Raw genomic sequence first — 21,989 nt, 5'->3', positions numbered from 1 at the left:
TACTGTAAATTTGAAATAAAAACAAACACTAACAATTCTGGTAACATCTCGAGGAAGAGAAGCAGAGTTAATGTTTTGGACGCTTTGTCAGAGTTTTAAATTTTTAAAAATTTTTATTGCTTTTTGATTTGCTTTGTTTATTCTTGGTGTTTTTATTTCATTTTTTTTTATGGGTAATTTCTTGATATTTACCACCCCCCCCCTCCAAATTCCCATGCTTCAGCCTTTCATTTACAACTTTGTCCAAAATTTACTGTCAATTAAGTGTGCTTGATTAGTTTTAATCATTTCCGAAGTCAAGCTAACTGTATATTTGGTTCTCATTGTGCAGCTAATTATTAACATTGCTTCTGATCATTTGTTAAATGATACTCATTCGTTAATGACAACTAAAGATAGGTTCCTGTTTCTCAGCAGGATGTGAACATATTCCATTCATCGTTGATAATGTGGAGCAGATGTACAAGTTGACGTGACCAACTTGTAAATTCTTCAGAAATCCAAGCTTGTATCGCACTCCAAAAATTGCTTTGCATATTTGCTGTGTATTTTGATCTGCAATACAGTATTTGATTTCTGTCAAAAACATTGCAACCTCAAGTCTAGGTTTGCTATAATTGTGTAGACTTTTAATTTAGTTTTGCACTTTGATATCGAAGAAAGTTGAGGTGGCCTCGTAGATTTCAGTTTGTTTATCATTCAATGCTTTTAAATAAAAAAGGAGCTTGATTTTGAGCATGAAAACATTTCAAATGATTCTTCACGATTTGAATAATTGTTTCTTCTGAAGTAGCATGTTTCAAATCTTCCCTTTTTCATTCCCTGCAGGGATTGGATATGCAATCTGCATAGTAGATCTATATGTTTCCTTTTACTACAATACTGTTATATCCTGGGCTTTGTACTACCTCTACTCATCACTTACTTCTAAGCTCCCATGGGCCGATTGTAATAATGCTTGGAACACTGAAAACTGTACCAATTACTTCCTAAAGGATAACTCCACATGGACAAAGTTCTCCACATCTCCTGCTGAAGAATTTTATGTGTAAGTGCATGTAAGTGGATGCAATGGTTGAGGCATGAAAAACAAGTTAAGATCCTGTCTTTCTGCATCCAGGAAACAGGAGCCTATGTTGCATGGATTATATCAGAACTGCTGTTAAAATAGCTCTTTTGTATTGTATGTAGATCATTCATTGATGGGTTACGATATTTATTCTCACTAAGGCAAGCAGAATGGGTTGAATGCTTAGCCCAGGTTTCTATTATTATCACAATCGAACCTTTGCATTTGTAGAATGTTGAATGATAACACCTTTTGATCATTGTATGATTTATAAAATGAATACCGGTTATTATTTCCTTCAATTCTTGAATAACCGTTTAAGTCAAGTTTAAGTTTATTGTCACATATGCCAAGATACAGTTAGACATCTCATTCATATTGCCCTGTTGTTGAAGAGATGCCTTCATCAATGCTGATTGCTACCTGTGGGATAGGAAGTCGTGGATTCAATTGTAGAGAGGGTGCTGACACCGAGGTCACATAGTTTGGCAATGTGTTTGTTTGATATTATTGATTTGAAGGCACAGCTTATAGTTGATTCAATAGTGTTCTGACCTTGAATCAAATAATCCTGTAGTTATATTATGTAAAAGAAAACTAAACTCATCACAGTTAATTCTTGCTAATGTGCACTTTGCTCTTTCAAAAATGCTACAGCCACTAATTCTTACAACCCATTTCATCATGGTTTTTCCACCCATAAAAGTTATCAGGTCAAAAGGGAAGTCAAACAGAATAATCATTAAACAATTAGGATCTAAAGAAAGATGCTCACAATTTTTGTAGTGAATTCATTGTTTAGGAACATTTGTCAGCTGTACTTGTCCAACTATTGCCTTCATTTTGTTTTGTAGGCTGCCAACGTTGCTGGTGGTTACCTCTAGCTGTTGGTGGCTTCATTAGATTTGAGTTCTGATATACAACTGCAAAGTTGTTGATGTTTTTTCATCCGAATCTCTTCAGTGAATAGTTACATGTTAATATGGATATGGTGATAGTTTCTTGCCCCTTCCAAAAATTATAGTTCCATTCCAAGTTGAAAGAAAAACGAGCAACTTTTTTTATATAGCAATTCATTCACAGGATGTGCACATTTATTGCCTGTTACAAATTCCCTTTGAAATGGGCTAATGTCGAGGCTATTTTTAGAGAGCAATTAAAGAGTCACAAGCAGGAGGCAGATTTTTTGTTTGTCCAAGAAGACTATAGTTTCACACTCCTTCTTTCTTTGGCTTGGCTTCGCGGACGAAGATTAATGGAGGGGTAATGTCCACGTCAGCTGCAGGCTCGTTTGTGGCTGACAAGTCTGATGTGGGACAGGCAGACACGGTTGAAATTGATAGTTTATTCCAGATTTATTTGATTAACTGAATTTGAATCTACCCAATTTATATCATCTTGTATCTCTGAATTATTTTTCCAGTTTAAATTTGATCCTGGCAAGAAGGTACTTTTTCCATTTGCTGCCTCACAAATGTCAAAATGTTTTCTGGATTAATTAACGCATAACTATATTTTAGCAAAAGTGCTGCTTTTTTCCAGCTGCTATATATTTACAATTTTTTGAAACAATTCTCAAAGGATTGAAAATACACATTTAGCTCTAAAGCAGCCATCCTCAATGAGGGCCACACGTTCCCCCCTTTGGGGGGGGGCTGATGGGGTGGGTTTCACAGCACATTTAAGTGGACCACAAATTGAACACATAAAATATGTTTAATTTTTTTAATGTCGTCAGTAGGAGAAGAAGTATGGAAGAAAGCAACTAAATTTGATTGTTTCAGAAAGAAGAGGGCTATAAACTTTGAGCAGTCTCCTAAGGGGGCCAAAGCCAGAAAAAAAGGTTGAGAATGGCTGTTGTACCGGCCAGAGAGTCAGTCTGAAAAGCAAGGCAAGACTGCAGAAGATGCTTAAAACTAAAGAGATATTTTAAGACTGAGAATTTTAAAATAAACTGAGAAGAACCAAAATTGAGATTCCTTTATTGTCATGTAATAGTACAGAATCTGATATTACAAGAAATTGCCTTCTGCCTGGTGTAAGGCAGACAAAGTCACAATTAGTATCACCCAGTGTCCTTTATAGTAAAAGAGAAAGAGTAGTAAAAGATAGCCCCTCAGTGTCACTGAGTCTTTGTGGATTTGGTTCCAGCGCTCCCACAGCCTCTGTAGCTGCACACAGACTCCTGTTCGATTCATTGGCGACCTGAGCTCCAGATCCAAATCTCTGACATGATCAGGAAGCCTTCAGTGCCCAAGGCACTTCAGAAGCCCACCTGCCCTCAGCACCCTCTCAAATCCTGGCTCCAGTACCTGGTTTCCATGAGCCAGTATCCAATAGCCCACAACCCGTCCAGGTCCTCCAACTGCAGGTCACCTGCAGCCTTTGTGGGTAGAATTAAGGCCTTAATGCAGGATAGGATGATACGAGTTTGTAAAGGATGGTTTCGAAACATGCACATTTGAAAAAAGTCTCTCTGAGGTTTAAAATGCACCTTGTGCATTGGTACAAAGTGGGTAGTTGGAAATCAGCAACTTTGTTTACACACTTCCTCTTTCATTTAATTTTTATTTGTAAATGAGGCCTTGGCTCTTTCTGTAAACAGACTACCTGGTAACTGAACAGTCCTCACAGCCTTCGTTTGATAGTGCAGCGGTTTTCAAACTTTTCCTTTCCACTCACCTACCACTTTAAGTAATCCCTATGTCATAGGTGCTCTGTGAGTGGAAAGAAAAAGTTGGGTTAGAATTTGGTTTCAATGTGTGAAGGATGTCCTTAATGAATGTTAATATTTAAGTTAGTTGCTTATTTATTTTAGTGTGAATATTTTTTTCTCAACTGTGAACCCAAAGGTAGATTTATAAACTTATCATTAATTGAAGGCTATAATTTGACGAAAGAGTACTGTATTGAAAGTTATATTACAAGGTACACTCAGTTCTTGGAGATTTACTTGCATTTATATTCATCAAGATCAACTTGCGTTTGGAAAAAATAGCTGACCATCGCCTCCTCATAATGTTGATGTGCACATATGCAACTAGCATCTTTGGAAGGAGCAGGCACATCAGTAAAGTAGTCTGAAAATGACTAAAGGATAATCCATCGTTTGAGTGATGCAGCTGCCATCTCCAGGATCTTTGCTTCTGCTCTGATCAGGCAGTATTTATTAAGAATAGGTATTCAGCTGACAATATTACCAAATTGATCACAATGATCAATGCGTCAAGACAGCAACTTAACCAACCAATGGTACTGGCGCTAGACGCAGAAAAAGCCTTCGACCGTGTAGAGTGGAAATTTTTCAATTTGGGCCACTCTTTATTGGTTGGGTTAAGGCATTATATACCAATCCTTCTTCGACCGTGTAGAGTGGAAAGATTTCAATTTGGGCCACTCTTTATTGGTTGGGTTAAGGCATTATATACCAATCCTTCTGCTCGGGTGGTGACAAATGGACAAGTTTCGCAGGTCTTTAATTTGTTTAGATCAACTAGACAGGGCAGCCCATTGTCACCAGTCTTATTTGCATTGGTTATAGAACCTTTGGCTCAAGCCATGAGACAGAATGAGAATATTAATGGAATTACTATTGGTCAGCAGGAATATAAAATTAATTTATTTGCAGATGATGTGTTGATATATTTGTCTCAACCTAAGAAGTCTTTAGAACCTTTACAGGAATTACTGAAATATTATGGATCAATGTCAATTTATAAGGTAAATTGGGACAAAAATGAGATATTAGATGGGGATTATTCTGATTGTATGCAAATTACCAAATTTAAATAGTCTGATAAGATTAAGTATTTGGGTGTAATTGTTGATAAGGAGTATCAAAATTTATAAAGTCTGAATTACTTTACCATTGTTAAATATGATTAAGTCTGATTTGGATAGATGGAAAGATTTGCCATTAACATTGATTGGACGGGTAAATTGCATTAAAATGAATATATATCCACGTATTCAATATTTGTTTCAATCTATTCCCAGTCCTATACTGGGGAAGATTTTTAAGGAATTGAATAAAACAGTACGTTTGTTTTTGTGGAAAGGTAAGTTAGCTAGAGTATCTATGCAAAAATTGACATGGAAGTATGATATGGGTGGCCTTCAACTGCCACATTTTCAAAATTTTTATCAGGCTGCACAGTTGAACTTTATTAATAGGTGATTTGATATTGATCAACCGCCGATGTGGGCTAATGTAGAAATGGATCAGCTACAAGAAAGTTCAGTTAAACATTTTATATATAAATGGAACTCATTGCTCTTACAAAGATATAAATTACCTGTGTTGAGTTTTTTTGTTGAGGGTATGGAATAAATGGAATCAGTGTAGAGGAACAAAGGATGTGCTTTCAGTTAAAACTCTGTTATATCAGAATCAATTAATTCCATTTTCTATGCATAATCCTTACTTGAAGGATTGGGATTCAAAGGGGTTTGTATTAGTGAAAGATTGTTTCGAAGCAGGTTTATTTCTTTCGTTTGACAGTCTTAAGAGAAGTTTGGTATATTGCAGAACACATTATTTGCTTATTATCAAGTACGTGATTTAATAAAGTGTTATGGGCGAGTGTTAATATTACCTAGTTTGTCGAAGTTTGAGAAATTAATTACGGATAAAGGGAAGAAAGTGTTTGTTTCAGAAATGTATATGTTGTTACAAGTAAATATGAAAAAGGTAGATGTTTTTAGGGTAAGTGATAAATAGGAGCAAGAGTTATCTATTCCTATATCTGAACAACAATGGTCGGACGTGTTTGGAGAGTGTTACAAAATTAATTAATGTACATTATAGTTTAGTTAATTATAATTTTTTACAACAGCTATATTTAACCCCTAAAAAGTTAGAGATATGGTTTTAGTGGGTCTGATTTGTGTTTCCAATGTGGAGATCAGACTGTATGTTTGTACATTTGGTCTGGGAAGGTATCAAGGTGAAGCCTTTTTGGGAGAAAGTTATTAATTTTTTGCGAGGTTTATTCCAAACAGAATTATATGTGGATCCATGGATGTATCTTTTGGACTATATGAACCCAGTTACAGCACATATGGAAAAACCTCAAATTGCATTTATTAGATTGAGCTTGGCGGTGGCCAGAAAATTTATAGCAGTAACTTGGAAAAATTATGTTGAGTTAAGTATACAAAGATAGCATAAAGAAATTCAATTTTGTTGTACTTAGAGAAGATGACATATAATTTAAGAAATAATTACTTTTTTGTTAAAATGTGGTCTTTGTATTTGGAATGTATGCATTTAACTGTAAAGTAGATACTTTATTTATGTTTAAAGATGTAGATTGACAGGTAGATTGGCAACTTAATCTACTTTGATTTTGTATCAATGTTTTATTTTATATATATAAGCTCCAAGGGGGGGGTGGGTATAAGAGGTGGGATAGTTGGGAGGGGGTGGGGGGTATGGAGGGTTATAGGGGGTAGATATAGTTTTGCTTTGTGTTTTATGTTTATATTCCTTCTTAGAAACTTTAAATAAAATTTTCAAAAAAAAGCAAGTGTAGAATGGGCAGTTGCATTCTGGGATAGAAATGACCAAATTTTTGTGTGAGTGCAGGAACGTGAAGGAAGAAAAGATCAAAATGAAGGTATAGACTTTGCTGTGGGAAAGTCACAGAGAGAGAGAGAGAGAGAGAGAGAGGAAAGGTTCACAATTTATAAAGACTGTGGGGGGGGGGGGGAGTGATGGTGGACCTCCCAGAATGCTGTGCGGCAGAGAAACTCCTCCATGAGTGCACTGTGCATACAGCCCTTTCTCTGCCGCACAGCATTCTGGGAGGGAAGGTCTGCCATCACTTTTTCCCACAGCATTTCTATATTGTGCGCTATAGCGCTACCAACTTTCCCACACTGTTTAAATTGTGCACAATAGCGTTAACAACTTTCCCATGCTGTATATATTGTATGTGATAGCACTACCAACTTTCCCACATTGTTTAGAAATTGTCTGCTATTTGCTATTTATTGTTAGCACTTTCCCATGGTCCCTTATAAAAGTTTATATGGGTCGGCACAACAACAACAACAGGGGCTGAAGGGCTTGTACTGTGCTGTACATAAAGCTTAATTATGTTATATTTAGGCATGATTAATTTTGTTTGAATACAAAATCGTAATACATTGATCAGGATTTAGGCCAGGTCCACCATCGCTCGATGTGTCATGATGTCACGGGTAGAAGGTGGAACGGTCCAAACCCTAGGGATGGCTCCTTGTAAGTGTGATCGCATGTAGTGTCCCAATTAAGGGTGGTGAAGTGTGAACAGCAAAAACTCCATTCCTATCCTGGGACTCTGAACGGCCAATTTAGTGGGATGCAAGGGTAAAAGGGGCTAGAGACAACTTTGGACAACATTAATGCAGATTTCTTTCCTGTGCTTTGGTCATCCACTCTGCTACTACCTTCAAATTTTCCTGTTCAGCCTATCCAATGACGATATCATCTTGATCACAGAGAAACCTTCACAGCCTTTTGTTCACCACTGACAACTGCATGTGGTAGTTTTGTATAGGTAAATGATCGCCTGTACATATTAAGTGTCACATAGCACAGGCTCTCTAAAGCCCCCTTCACACTTGCATTCCACTAAATTGGCCGTTCAGTGTACTGGGGTAGGAATTGGGGTTTGGTTTTCACACTTGGTCTTGGTTCGTGGTTAGGTATGAATTTGAGTAATGTTCATAACAATACCACTGTATCAGTTGATGAAGATGTGTGTATTGTACCAAAAGCTTCTGCAGATTCTTGGGTCCCAAGCCAACCCCAGAGATGCTGTTTATTTAAAGTGCATTGCCATGCTTCTCCCCCCAGTATGGAACATTTTGTACATTAAGCCACAAACATTCATCTTGCATTTAGGTAGCTAGTGTACAGAAGAGTAATCAGTCATAAGTTTGAGAAATTATTCTCTTTGAAGCCCCAATTTGTGACAAATATGATGACAAAATAACCTAGGTTATTTTAGCTGATAGTCTGTACATGAGCATAAAATATCCTTTCACACCAAAGTGCTTTGTAAAGTACCAACTTTTATTTATAAAATCATTTAAAAAAATTCATGGCAACAATTCTTTCATTGACTTTTTGGAAAAGCTAACTCCAGGATGGAAGGGGAACTGAAATGAGGAGATACGTGTGTAATTGACAGAAACATTCAGTTCTGTTCGTAGTACAGAATTTCAATTGTGATTTAATCTTCATGGTGAAATGTATATGATATCCCTTAGAAGAGAAAGAATGAGAGTTGAAATAAGATCTCGATGTTTTGGACACAGTATTCATCATTGATGAAAGATGATCCTGTACTAGATTTCATTTAAATGTTGATGATCTAGAATTTGTTAGAAAATAGTCTTGTAGCTGGAGTGAGAAACAAAATTGTTTGCAATTATAATGCATGGTCATCAGCTTGAAGCATTAAGATGTTTTTGGTTTAAATAAGTGCAAAGGAAGAGAAGGAGGAAAACAGCAAGGGTAAAATAAGAAATGGGTCCAGTAAAGAAGCAACAATGGGATTATGGGAAATGTAAATAACTAAATCAAAAGTACTTCCATTAGCATTTATCAGGTGGAAAAAAAAAGAGTTCTGATCCAGAATTGTTGAATGCAATGTTCAGTACGGAAAGATGTACCCCTCCAATAGGGGAGATGCTGTTCCTCTATTCTGCTTCTATTGCTGAATGTATGAGATGATGAGATCGTAGTAGTATTTAAAATGAGAAGCAACTAGATGAGTTCTGTGGCGACAAGCTGAACACGGCAGAGGATGCAACCAACACAATTCTTCCTTACCATTTTGAAAGGGACCATGCCTTCCAGTATCCTGCTCAACTCTTCAATCACCCCCTTCCTTGTTGCATATCCTTTACAATCATAGAACCTGTAAAGAGGGCCATATTTCTACCATCAAGAGTTTCAATCTTCTAGTGAAAAGACAACTTGTTCTACCCTGAGAAATCATTTTCAGATGGTTACAATTTTATAGAACATCTTCACTCAACATGCCTGCATGACCCTGAGCTTTTGATCACCTGATCAATTATTTCCCATTCTGGTGGAAGTTTAGTAGTCTAAAATTTCTGATTTCATCATGCCTAGAGAACCATTAACTTGATGGCCATGAATCAAAAACTGGGAATTGTGACTAATGTTGATATTCCATCTTTGATTAGTACAGGCTGTCTGACTTCATTATCAACACTACGGTATTTTACTTTGGTGTCAATATTGAATACTGAGCACCTTGGGGAGAAAGAAGAAGAAGTGAAATTTTAAGGCAAATCTTGGTACTGTTGTAAATCTGCAATTGTAAGTTTTATTGTAATTTGTCACAGTTATTTTTTTTTGCAGTCGTCAAGTACTTATGGTTCAGAAATCCAATGGGTTGCATGATCTGGGTGGCCTCAACTGGCATCTAGTGATTTGCCTGCTCGTGATATTCACTGTGGTGTACTTCAGTATCTGGAAAGGTGTACGGACATCCGGAAAGGTAGGTCAAGTTGTATCCAAGAAGATTATGATTGTGTGACCCATAGCATAATATTATTGTCCAAGGAGTAACTGGTGTTTCTATTTTTTCTTTGCAACTTAAATATTAAATAGTTTGTTGGATAATTAGATGTGAAGTTAGAATCCAAAGAAGATCAATGTTGCTGGTTGAATATTCATGTATTGGACTTTGTATTCTATTGATTTACATGGTAAAATTAGACAGTTTAAAAAAAAATGCAAGCCTCAATTTTAGGTCTTCAGATTACTATTTTCACAGCATGAACTTTCCCTCAAAGAATGTAGAAAGCGATTTGGTTTAGTTCAGTGAACCAAAGAAAATCAAAAAGGAAAGCAGATACAATGGTTTTGGCCGGAGACACTCAGCAAGTTCTAGCAAAGATGTGCATAATCAACATTTTGGGCCTGAGCCCTTCATCAAGGCATGGGGTAAAGCAGGCAGGTATCTGAATAAAATGATGGGGGGAGGGGGTGAGGAGGTCATAACTGGATAGGTGTGGGAGGGCACAAGAGAAAAAAAACAGGTGATAGAGGGGAGAGCTTCATGAATGGAGAAAGTTGGGGTGAATTGGGGAGGGGAAGGAAAAGTCGGGGAAATCGGGAGGAGGTGGAGAATTGGGAAGTTCAGAAGTTGGAGGTGGCAGGCAGGGGAGGTCAGAGAGGAGTTTGAGGAAGTTGAGAGGTTCTGAGGGCTAGTAGGTAGGAAGGGGAGTTCAGAGGGGAGTTGGGTGTGATGAAGGGGTCTGAGGTCTTGTGGATGTAAAGAAAGTTGGGGCTCAGAGGAGTTGATGGAGGAGATAGGGGGGTCTGAGGGAATGGGGTGGAAAGAAAGGGGAGCCCAAAGAAGTAGATGGGGTGAGTAGGGAGAGGTGTGGGGACAGGGAAGGGTAAGTAGTTGAGGGGGGCTGATGTCAGAACGGGTTTGTGAAGGACTAAGGTAAATACTTGCGTTGACAGAGGTGTTGTGGGGGGGGGGCTACGGTATGTTGGCAGTCGGGGTCCCTGGTAGAGGCAATGGTGGCTCCAGCACTTCCTCAACATTCTCAGACCCTTGAGCTCCCCCTTTCTTCCCAACCTCCAGCCCTCAAACCCTTCATCTCCCCATCCAACTCCTCTCTGACGTTCCCTACCTGCCACCTCCACCCTCTGAATACTCCAGCACCCTAAACTCCCTAACCCTACATCTTTCTCTCTGACTTCCCTAATTCTCAATTCCCTGAACCCCCACACCCAACTCTCTCCATTCAGAGAGCCATCACCTCCTCTCTCACTTCTGAGCTTTTTTTTTCCTCCTGTGACCTCCCACCCCTATCAACCCTATGACCTCTTGCCTGTGGCCTTTGCTCTTTCCTCCACCATCATTTTATTCAGCCTGCTTTTAGCTCACAACTTGAGGAGGGGCTTAGGCTGAAACATTGCTTATGTATCTTTATTTTTACTACTTAAAAAAAATGTTGTATAACTTGCTGAGTTTCTCCAGCACTTTTGTGCAAGCTACAGTCACCATTTGTTTTACTCCCACCGCTCCATATAAACTGAAGGCTAGAAAATATGTTTTCAAATTACTGATAACAATTGGAACAGCTTTACTTTTCTTTTAAAATTATTTTTGTTGAGTTTTATCATACAATTATACATTATAAATCCATATAAATTAAATATAATATACATTTAGATTGTTATAATCATATAAAATAATAATACATGGACGTATTCCAATCTAAACTTACAGTGAATAGTAAAAAAAGAAAAGGAAAGGGAAAAAAAAGAGAGAATAAAAAGGTTGATTATAAAGACCTAACCCATCCACCAACCAAGGTGGAAATTGGTATTCAAGCAGTCTTAAAATCGAGCAGTGGCCTCTGGAGATCCAATGAAACATGCCCATTTACTGTACCCTGCATCTTGATATTTAGACCAAATGGGTTTTATTAAAATAGATATTCTTATATTATTAATAGATTAATGAATATTATATATTCTTCTACTCAGCCTAATGAATGTAGTTTTTTCCTTAAATGCTGAAAAAGCTTTTGATAGAGTGGAATGGGAATGCCTATTTGCCACTTTAGTAAAATTTAATTTTGGACCAGATTTTATTCAATGGATAAACCTTTTATATGTGTCTACAATAACATCAATTCATACTAATTCTCAATAATCAAAGTTTTTCTCTATCTCAAAATAATCAAGGCATGAGGCAGAGTTACCCCTAAGTTCTCTGCTTTTTGATTTAATGGTTGAGCCACTAGCTGTTTCTATATGGGCAAATGAAGATGTTAGAGGCTTGTTTAGAGGACCTATTGAACATAGGTTATCTCTATATACAGATGACTTTTTACTTTTTGTGTCCACTCCAGAGGTATCCATACCAAATATATTGTCATTACTTACATGCTTTAGTAAATTTGCAGGATATAAACTTAATCTGCATAATAGTGCAAGATCAATTTAAATTTCTTGGTATTATGATAACTAAGAACTAAAAAAAAACCTTTTAAAGAAAACTGTAGTTTTATTTAATCAGACTAAAATAATATTCTCTGGATGGTCACCACTTTCTCGAACTATGATAGGCCATATTAATTCAATTAAAATGAATATTTTACCAAACATGTTATATTTATTTCAATCATTTTATTTTGCTTCTTTACACAATTGATGATGAAATTTAATCTGCCAAACTGACACTTTTTTTTAGATATTATTAAATTAGACATTTTATTAATTCTAAACTTCCAGTATTCTCATATCTCTGGATTCGAATTTAATGGAAAAGCTTTTAATAAAATGTACAGTAAAATATGCTTAGTATTCATTAGTTTGGAAATTATGATTATGTTTTCTCCACTCACATTGAACACACTGTTACCTTGTTTTCTATACTATTTTTAAATATTGCTGTTTTCTGTGCTTCCTTTGAACTTGGCTTATTCACTAGAAAGTTTATCACATCTTAAAAAGTTAATTAAAAGAGTATTATGGTGTTAATAGGAGTAAATCCAATTGTTTGGAAAATCTGCTGGTCCAGCACTGACAAAACCCTAGGATCATACAGCATGGAAATGAGTCCTGAGGGAACTAGTTTTTCAGAATTTTATTGGAGATATTTTCTGTACCTACTGATGATTCTGTTTTCCACTCTTTTTTCTCGCATGCTGGTGGTGCATTTTTTTGGATTCATTCAACATTCAATAGTTTCCAATGTAATTTCAGCAAAAAAATGCATATTTTCTTTTTAAATTAAATTTTATAAAGTTTTGTCAGAAAAGAAAACCGATATAATCCATTGCGTTGAGACTATTACACATTTAAGTTAATAGGATTTATTATAGTGACAATAGTACTTGGGCTTAAATCCGAAACCAATATGTATTTATCCATAAAATTGTATAAGGACTAAAGGAAAAGGGAAAAAAAACATCTAACCCAAAGTCAACCAAGGTTGTAATTCATATTGTAAGTAGAGATAACATCAAGCAATGGCCTCGGGAGATCCGAACAAACCAGTAAGAACCATTATCGCACTAATTAGTCCAATTGTGAAAGTAAGCCATAAATGGATCCAGGTCCTATCAAAGGAAATCTTAATTTTCATGACATTATGCTTAATTTTCTCCAAATTTAAAAATGGCATAATATCTAATACCCATTGTCTGTGACTGGGCAGAAACTCCTCTTTCCATGTTAACAATATTGCTTTTCTTGCTAGTAAAGTGGGGAATGTCTTTGATTAGTGGATAGTTTTATGTTTATGTCTAAGGAAAAGCCGAACATTGCAATTACTGGACATGGATCCAAATTAATCCCAAAAATGGTCAAAAAAGTTTAAAAAATATCAGTCCAATAGTTTTGCAAATTAGGGCCTGACCAAAACATATGTATCAAAGAGGCGTTGTAAATTTTACATTTATCACAGATTGAGTTGATATCTGGACAAATTTGAGCAAGTTTAACTTTAGAAAAATGTATTTGATACACCACTTTGAACTGAATCAGACTGTGCCTAGCGCACAATCAAGCCCAAAATTGACGTCCAATCTTCTTCTGAAAAAGAGGTATTAAGATCATTCTCCCATTTAGTTTTAATCCCAATTAGCGAAATTGTTTTCATATTCAATAAATTATAATATAGGGCAGATATTATAACTTTATGAGCACATTGTAATTCAAAAAGTACATCAATAAAATTGGATTTGGAAGAATTGGAAATGTTGAAAGCTTCGAATGAACAAAGTGTCAAATTTGATAATACCTGAGAAAAGTGTCTATTTGATAGATTAAATTTGATCGTCAATTGTTGTAGACATATGAAATTTTGTTATATATAAAGATCCTTCAAACTTTTAATTCTTGAAAGATTCCATTCTTGAAAACCTGTGTCTAAAATAGCAGGTTGAAATAAATGATTGGATAGGATAGGACCTTGTACTTATAAATTCCGTAATTCAAAAATAAATTCTAACTTGGCTCCAAATCTTCAATCTATGTATCATTATTAAATTCTTTGTCAGTTTTTGAATAGAGAGAGGCATCAGTGAAGCCAATACTGCCCATAAGGAAGTGTTTATAAGGGATTTCAATTCCATCTCAATCCATTTAGGGCAGTCATATGTTTCTTTCACATTGTAACAACGGTAACATATTCCTTATGTTCATAGCCCAGTAGTAAAATCTAAAATTGGGTAGGGCCATCCCCCATTATTTATAGTATTCTGGAGCTATTTTTTTTCAGTCTAGGTTCTTTTAGGCCATATATATGATGTAATGATTGAGTCTCTTTTTTGGCTTGGCTTCGTGGACGAAGATTTATGGAGGGGTAATGTCCACGTCAGCTGCAGGCTCGTTTTTAGGCCATATATATGATGTAATGATTGAGTCTCTTTTTTGGCTTGGCTTCGTGGACGAAGATTTATGGAGGGGTAATGTCCACGTCAGCTGCAGGCTCGTTTTTAGGCCATATATATGATGTAATGATTGAGTCTAATGTGTCAAAAAAGGACTTAGAAATAAATATCGGAAGTGAGTGAAATAAATATAAAAATTTTGGTAAAATATTCATTTTAACCAAATTAATATAACCAATTATAGTGAAAGAAAGTGGTGACCATCCAGTAATAATTAACTAAGACTGTAAAATTTCCTTTGAAAAGATTATTAACGTTCTTGGTTATTGTAATACGTAAATATTTAAATTTTTCGTATTCTATTTTGAAAGAATAGTTAGAATAGTAAACCAGAGGGCTCTTCAATAGTAGTAGTTGGCTCTTATAAAGGTTATAAGTTGTGAATCTGCTAATACATGAAAGTAACAATAATGTTCTAGGTATAGATACCTCCGGGGTAGAAATAAAAAGTAGAATGTCATCCATATATAGGGATAGCCTGTATTCAATAGGTCCACCAACAACCTGTAAAATCTTGATTTGCTCGCAAAGCAATTACTAGTGGTTCCAGCACTGTCAACAACCAATGGGCTAAGGGGACAACCTTGACTTGTGCCTCATTGTAATTTAAAAAATTTGAATTGTAGTGCACATTGAGGCCATTGGAGATTCATATGTTTTATCCAATGGATAAAACCTGGACCAAAATTAAATTTTACTAAGGTGGCAAATAAGTATTCCCATTCCACTCTATCGAACACTTTTTCAGCATCTAAAGATAAAACACATTCATAATTATGAATAGAGGGTGAACATATAATATTCAATAATCTATGAATATTATGGTAGGAATGTCTGTTTTTAATAAAACCTGTCTGATCCAAATTAATTATTACTGGTAAGATATTCTCTAACTGATATGCTAAAACTATTGATAATATCTTAATGTCCACGTTAAGTAAAGAGCTCTGTCTGTAGGATGCACTTTCTTCTTGATCCTTGCCTTTTTTAAAAATCACAGAAATTGCTGCCTCATTAAAAGGAGGTAGTTTTCCTTCTCGAAAAGAGTAATTCAGTACTCAGCTTAGATGCGGGACAAGTTGTTTGGAAAATGTTTTGTAAAATTCCACTGGATATCCGTCTTGGCCCAGGGCTTTAACTGCCTGCCTTTTGCAATTCTTCATATATTATTGGAGCATCCAAGCGTTCTTTGTTTTTCTGAGATATTTTTGGTGTATTTAAATGATGTAAAAAAAAAAAATCATTCATCAAATTGTATTCATTCATTAATTCAGAAGAGTAAAGTTTAGACTAGAGATCTCCTCTTTTAAAAAAAAAAATGTTTTTTGGAATAATACATCTTTGAAGCTACTCAAACACTCGAGTTGAAATAAAAATAACAGATGTTGGAAATGCTCAGCAAGCTTGGCAGCATCTGTGGAGAAACAATTAACATTTCAATGTGTTGACCTTTTCATCAAAACCAGAAAGAGGAGAAAACAAGCATGTTTTACTATGTAGGAAGGAAACAGGGTAGAGAAAAAAAAACCATGTAGATTGTCCAGGTGACACACATGTCTGTCAACCAAGAAAGCTTGTTAATCATTGCTCTCATCGGAGTGTAAACAGTGGGAGATGAATGATGTCGAACCCAATGCTGGAGTAACTCAGCAGTTCAAACAGTGTACTTTATGTAGCAAAGATAAAGATTCATAACCAATGTTTCGGGCTTGAGCTCTTCGTCAAGGTATGATAGATGATGGCAGTAATGAGGATTGAGGGGAAAAAATGCGAATTTCAGATGCAGAACAAAATTGCTGCTGGGAAACACCCAGCAGATCAGGTTATGTCCAAGGTGAGGGGGAAAAAAACTAAGTTAATCTTACAAGTGATACTAAAGCAGGCTTGTCCTGATGTAAATAAGGTTGGTTACCTGTAATTGTGGAACACCAATGTGGAGTCCTTGAGGCTACAAATACCTAGAATTAGCCATTTCTCAAACTTGTATTGGGCTTCCTTGTAAGTCTATAGAAGGGCAAAGACAGAGGTCAGAATGGTTTTGGGATGGGGATTTAAAGTGGCAAGCAGTATGATGTTTACAGTTACCCTTGTGGAACTGAAATTACTGCAAGAGAGTATTTTCATTTGGTTTCTCCTCTCTCTAGAAAATGCCACAATGTGAGCATTGAATACAATATAATAACTAAGAAGTGTGATGAATTTCTGCTTGACCAAGAATGACTCTTTGTATCACTAGATAGTGGGAATGGAAGGGGTAAAAGGAGAGATAGTTATGTGTGGAAAGTGTTGCGAAAAACTAAATGATTGTTGGAAATGGAATATTGAACCAGAGAATGATTCATTCGGGAAGTTGAAAAGGGAGGGGAGGAGAAAATACATCTGATGCTGGAATCGCATGGAAAGTGGTGAAAATTTTGGAGAGCATTCTTTTAAATGTGGAGGCTGCTGGGTGGAAGGACAAGATAAAATAAATCCCAACTTGCCGTAGGCTGGGAGGAAAAGGGGAATGGTCATTAAGTGCAGCAAAAGGAGTATTCACAGTTACAAGTCTCGTTGGTTTTGTAGAGGGAAACCGATGCTCTAATGAAAAAGGAGAACATCTCAGAAATATTGGTGTGTAAATGGAATTGGGATGGAGCACTAAAGTGCAGGGCCATTCTTGCAAAGTGATTGGAGGTATTCTGACCCCAGCTGGTTTGCATTTAACATTTGACCTTCCTGCAATATCTGCCAGTTTCTGATACTCAACTACCAGGTATCTTTCTTCTCCCTCCCCTATAGGATTTGTTCACTCTTCCATTTCCATTAGTAACCCGTTCTTGCGATTATCCATGGGAGATGCAGTTTTACTTTTTTTTAAATCTCTGCACGCCATCATTGGGGGATCTACAAAAAAAACCTTCCAGGTGGAGCAGCAATTCACTTGTACTTCTTCCATTATAATGTCCTTGTATTGTACAAGATTGTTAAAGCCATAGAGTGGACAGCCAGCACCTTTTACCCAGGGCAGCAATGGCTAATATCAGAAAATATCAGTTTAAGATGAGTGGAAGAAAGTTTTGGGGAGATGTCAGACATACAGATTTTTACACATTGAGTGAGTGGTGGGTGGCTGGAATGCATTGCTGGGTGGAGGGTGGTACAATAGGAACATTTAAAAGACTCTGTAAGAAAAATAGAGGGCTATGGACTGTGAGGTTGGGAAGTGCTAACTATGCTGGAATAGGTTTATATAGATTGGTGCAACATCGTGGGGCTGAAAGGTTCTATTATAGTCTCCTCTACATAAGAGAAACTAAATGCAGTTTGGATAACTAATTTACAGACCAGTTTGCAATGGCGTCCCTGAACTTTAGTTCTCTATCCCAATCCCAGTTTGACCTCTCATTGTGGCCCCTATAACTTTTTGACAAAGCCTTGAGAAAATTTAACTTATTTTACCTAATTTCCTGTCTAGGCATGTTGAATTCAAAAATTCTTCCTGTTTTTTGTGTGTAAAGCCAGACCTTGACAAAGGGATCTAGCCTGAAATGTTGTGTATCTTTATCTTTGTTATGTAAAGTACGCTGACCTGCTATGTTTCTCCAGCATTGTTTTTTTAACCATTCGTCTGTAGGGGTCTCCCTCATCCCCCACCCTCTGCACCCCTCTCCCAAATCATCAACGAGATCTACCGGGATCATTCCCTGAAGAGGGCATGCAAAATCATTGAGGATCCAAATAATCCTGCTCGTGGCATCTTCCAGCAGCTCCGGTTGGGAAAGAGATGCAGGGATAACAGAGCCAGAACCACCAGGCTGAGAAACAACTTCTTCCCATGGTCAGTGAGAATGTTGAATGACTGATGAACTATTCCTACAAACCCTCAGGGACTACTAGTTATTGAACAATATTTATTGTTTATTTCTGTTTATCTATATTGCAAATGTATCATTTGTCTGAATGTGTGTCTGCAAATAAAAACTCTGGCGGCACTGCTCCGAACCTGTAGAGAATGGGGAGTGGAGTCCCAGTGCTTCCCAGTGGGATCCAACTGCCAGTATGACTGTTGTTGGCTGCATACAGGCTTTAAACAGCTTGTAAAAGGACCTGATGGTGGTTTATTTTAAAATTCTGTGACCGTAGGGTCTGGGCCCAAGCTGGTAGGGCCTGTGCTTGCAGCAGCCACTCTGGGGAAGAAGCGGACTGCTACAAGGCACCAGAAAATGGGGAGACCATCTCCCCATTTGAGAAGGAGAAGCAGAGGAGATGACCCATGGGTTGGTGACCATGACAGAGATCCAGTGAGGGGCTCTGAGGCTGAAGAGCACACAGGCAGTGGGCTGCTGGCGACTCCAATCAAGGAACTCGCACCAAGCTGTGGACTGCTGGAGATTGGCTGAAGGGGTACCAGGTATCGGAACCGAGATGCAAGAGGGTGCCAAGGATGATGAGGGCTTCCTGGTTGTGTAAGAGATTTGAATCTGGAGCTTGGGTTCCCAATAGTTTGGATTAAAGTTGATGTGGTTGCAGAGGCTACAGGATTGCTGGAGGTGAATACATGGACTCTCAATGATTCTCTTCCTCTGACTGTAAGGGGTGCTGGGCAATTTCTACTGATGATGAATCTTTGTCTGCCTTGTGGTAGACTAAAGGAGATTTTGTTTAATATTACATTTTCTGTTTTATTACATGACAATGTTGCATCTCAAACCCAGCAGCAATAGAAATTCGCCAAGACAGTGTTATATTTTAAAACACTATATTTATTTATACAGCGGGGTACACTAATTCCCCTTCAAAAATGACCTTTCCTTTGGCCACAGTGGGGATCAAAATTCTCCTGACAGGGAAACAAACAAATTGTCCATTACCACACAAGGCCACTTGAGCACAGGGTTGCCCCAGAACGACTGTGCCAAATGCTGCAGTTTTAAAATGGACCCCTGATCACACAATGTGCTGTTCCTTCCTAATGTTGGTCAGATGACTCCACCTGTGACCCGGGGACTCTTCTTCTTCTCTTCAAAAGTAGAGAAGTTGGTTCATGCTTTACAAATTATTGTCATCTCCAAAGCTGTGCAGGGTTTGCAGCTTGAGTTGTTAACACTTAAAGTGACAGTCCCACTAAAATTAAATGAACTGGGAGTTCGTAATGACAATAAAAGAATCTCAATATTTACACTTCCAGACAGATCAGCTAAGTGATGAATATTGTTTAACCAATTGTCTCCCATTGTTTTGTTTGGACATTTTTAGTCTTGACCCTCTTGCAGACCCAAATCTTTGTCCGCTTCATTCCTTCCCTCAATAACTGAGAACTCCGTTGCTTTCTTACTTTTCCAGTTCTGAGGAAAGGTCAGTGATCTAAAACAATTTCTTCTCACTTGCTGAATAGCTTGCGGATTTTCCATTTTGATTTTATATTTCCAGCATGCAGTTTTTCGATTAGAGTTCATGGTAGGGGTCAAGTTTTATTTCTGTAGATTCTGATTCCACTCCCTGTTTGTACAGATCTGACCAAGTAACTGTTATGGCTATGCCTCCAGTGAATACGTGTCCCTTTATAACTTGCCAATATTTTGCTGTTTACCAAATGATGATGATGTAGAATCCACCTCGCTTTTTTGAATGGTAATTTTTGGGTCAAATTATCGCAGTTTGCAGTAAATAAAAATAAATTAGTGGAGCCATTCTTGCTCTAATCCTTTGACCAATTACAGGCTTTTGAATTTCATAGCAGCGAGCCGGTTTGTTCTGAATGAACAAATTGGGCTGATTAGTCTTTAGTCATCTGTAACTGTCTTGTGACTTTGGCCTCCTGTCTGCCAGTTGCACACAGTACTGTCAACATCTAAGAATTGCATATTACCTCTGTGACCTTGGTCCTAATGCCATAACCAGTGCTGGCCATGCTCACGTTTACTTCTGCTGGCTGCATCATAACAAGATTTGTAAGGTTAGCCGCTTTTAAAGGCATCTTGTAATCCTGCTTTGTTCTTCCAATCTGAAGCACTGTGAATTGCCCTTTGTTTAATCACTCAAACACGCATTATTGGATCAGCATGACATGTCTCCCACAGTTAAAACAAAGCACTGCTCGCACCATAACAAGATTTAAACAGACCTGCACCATTGTGGACAATATAAGTAAACTATGAATCTTTGCTGTTTGGAAGGCTCATGGCAGGCACAAATATAAATATTTGTCGCATTCAAGATGTGTTGTCTTATTTTTACAACTACCTAAATGTTTATTACTTTTGCAGGTTGTATGGGTGACTGCCACTCTGCCCTACGTTGTGCTGTTTATTCTCTTAGTGCGGGGTGCCACCTTGCCAGGGGCCTGGCGGGGAATCCTCTTCTATGTAAGGCCGGAATGGAAAAAACTGTTTGCCATTAGGGTGAGTTCACCTGTGGACAGATTGGTGCTTCGTACACATTTCTGATTTGCTACATTATTGAGGCTAGCAAGTGCTCATGATATGTAACCATGTAATCACTGTTGTTCAGTCCCTGAACTCTGTCGAAATGCCATAGTATTAATTTGAGAATTACAGCGGCTTCCTTGCATGACACCGTCTGAGTTTTTTTTAAGCTTCTTGCAGTGAGAGAAATAAAGTATTGTGGCACGATTGGAATTGTGGCATCATATTAGAATGCCCCAATATCAAAATCAGAATTTATTGTCATGAACAAGGAACAAAATTTGGTGTTTTGCGGCAGCTTCACAGTGGAAACATGCATATAATCCACTTTTACAACAATAAATTTTAAAAAAAACATAAAATAGCACATAAGAAATAAGGCAGTGTCTTTGGTTCATTGATTATTCAGGAATTTGATGACAGCGGGGCAGTAACTGTCCTTGAGCTGCTGAGTGTTTGTCTTGAGGCTCCTGTACCTTTTTCTGATGGTAGCAGAGTAGAGAGGGAATGGCCTGGGTGGTGTGGATCTTTGAGAATAGAGGCTGCTTTATTAAGATATTGCCTCTTGATAGAAGAGGCAATGTCCTTGATAGAATGAAGACTAGTACCTGTGATCTTGCAGGCCTAGTTGACCCTTTTCTTGTCCTGAAATATTGTGATAGTATAACCTGTTTTCAAACTTCCTCTCTTCCTGAACCTCTTCCTTTCTGCCTTTTCCTTTAAATACCGCAAACATGTCCTTTCAGTACAAGTCATCCATAAGATACGGTAAGCCCCAATTCTAGTGAAATCTATTTTCTGCAGTAAATTAACTTTTACCATTCTGGATCTTCATTCTTCAGAATGGTAAAAAATTTACTTCACTTGTATTTGAAATATACTTCAATTAATTTTGACTTTTAAAAAGAATGATTACATTTAACAATATTTTTCTTTCTCTTTTATCTCTCTCTCTGTCCAGTCTTTCTTTCCCTTATTTTACGTTGTTTTGATTTGATGATGTTCACAATTCTAAGTGATGCTCATTAGTTATTCTTCACTTAGATTGATTAAGGATCTATAAAAGT

The 21,989-nt window shown here is 37.2% G+C and overlaps 1 protein-coding gene across 8 annotated transcripts in view; it reads left to right on the top strand.

The window, feature by feature from the left end:
* The window catches only part of LOC138749545 (sodium-dependent serotonin transporter-like), an 89,203-nt gene that overhangs the window by 40,726 nt on the left and 26,488 nt on the right, over positions 1-21,989 (top strand). For 7 of the 8 annotated variants that reach the window (XM_069911028.1, XM_069911031.1, XM_069911034.1 and 4 more), the window contains 4 exons: positions 829-1,048; positions 2,493-2,516; positions 9,450-9,588; positions 20,764-20,898. In XM_069911028.1, coding sequence (XP_069767129.1) covers positions 829-1,048; positions 2,493-2,516; positions 9,450-9,588; positions 20,764-20,898 — 518 coding nt within the window. The remainder of the gene's footprint in view (positions 1-828; positions 1,049-2,492; positions 2,517-9,449; positions 9,589-20,763; positions 20,899-21,989) is intronic. The other variant, XM_069911032.1, reaches the window with a different exon arrangement.

The sequence above is a fragment of the Narcine bancroftii genome, chromosome 14 (genome assembly GCF_036971445.1).
Source record: "Narcine bancroftii isolate sNarBan1 chromosome 14, sNarBan1.hap1, whole genome shotgun sequence".
In the NCBI taxonomy this organism is placed as follows: domain Eukaryota; kingdom Metazoa; phylum Chordata; class Chondrichthyes; order Torpediniformes; family Narcinidae; genus Narcine; species Narcine bancroftii.
This window is presented reverse-complemented; position numbering and strand designations above follow the sequence as displayed.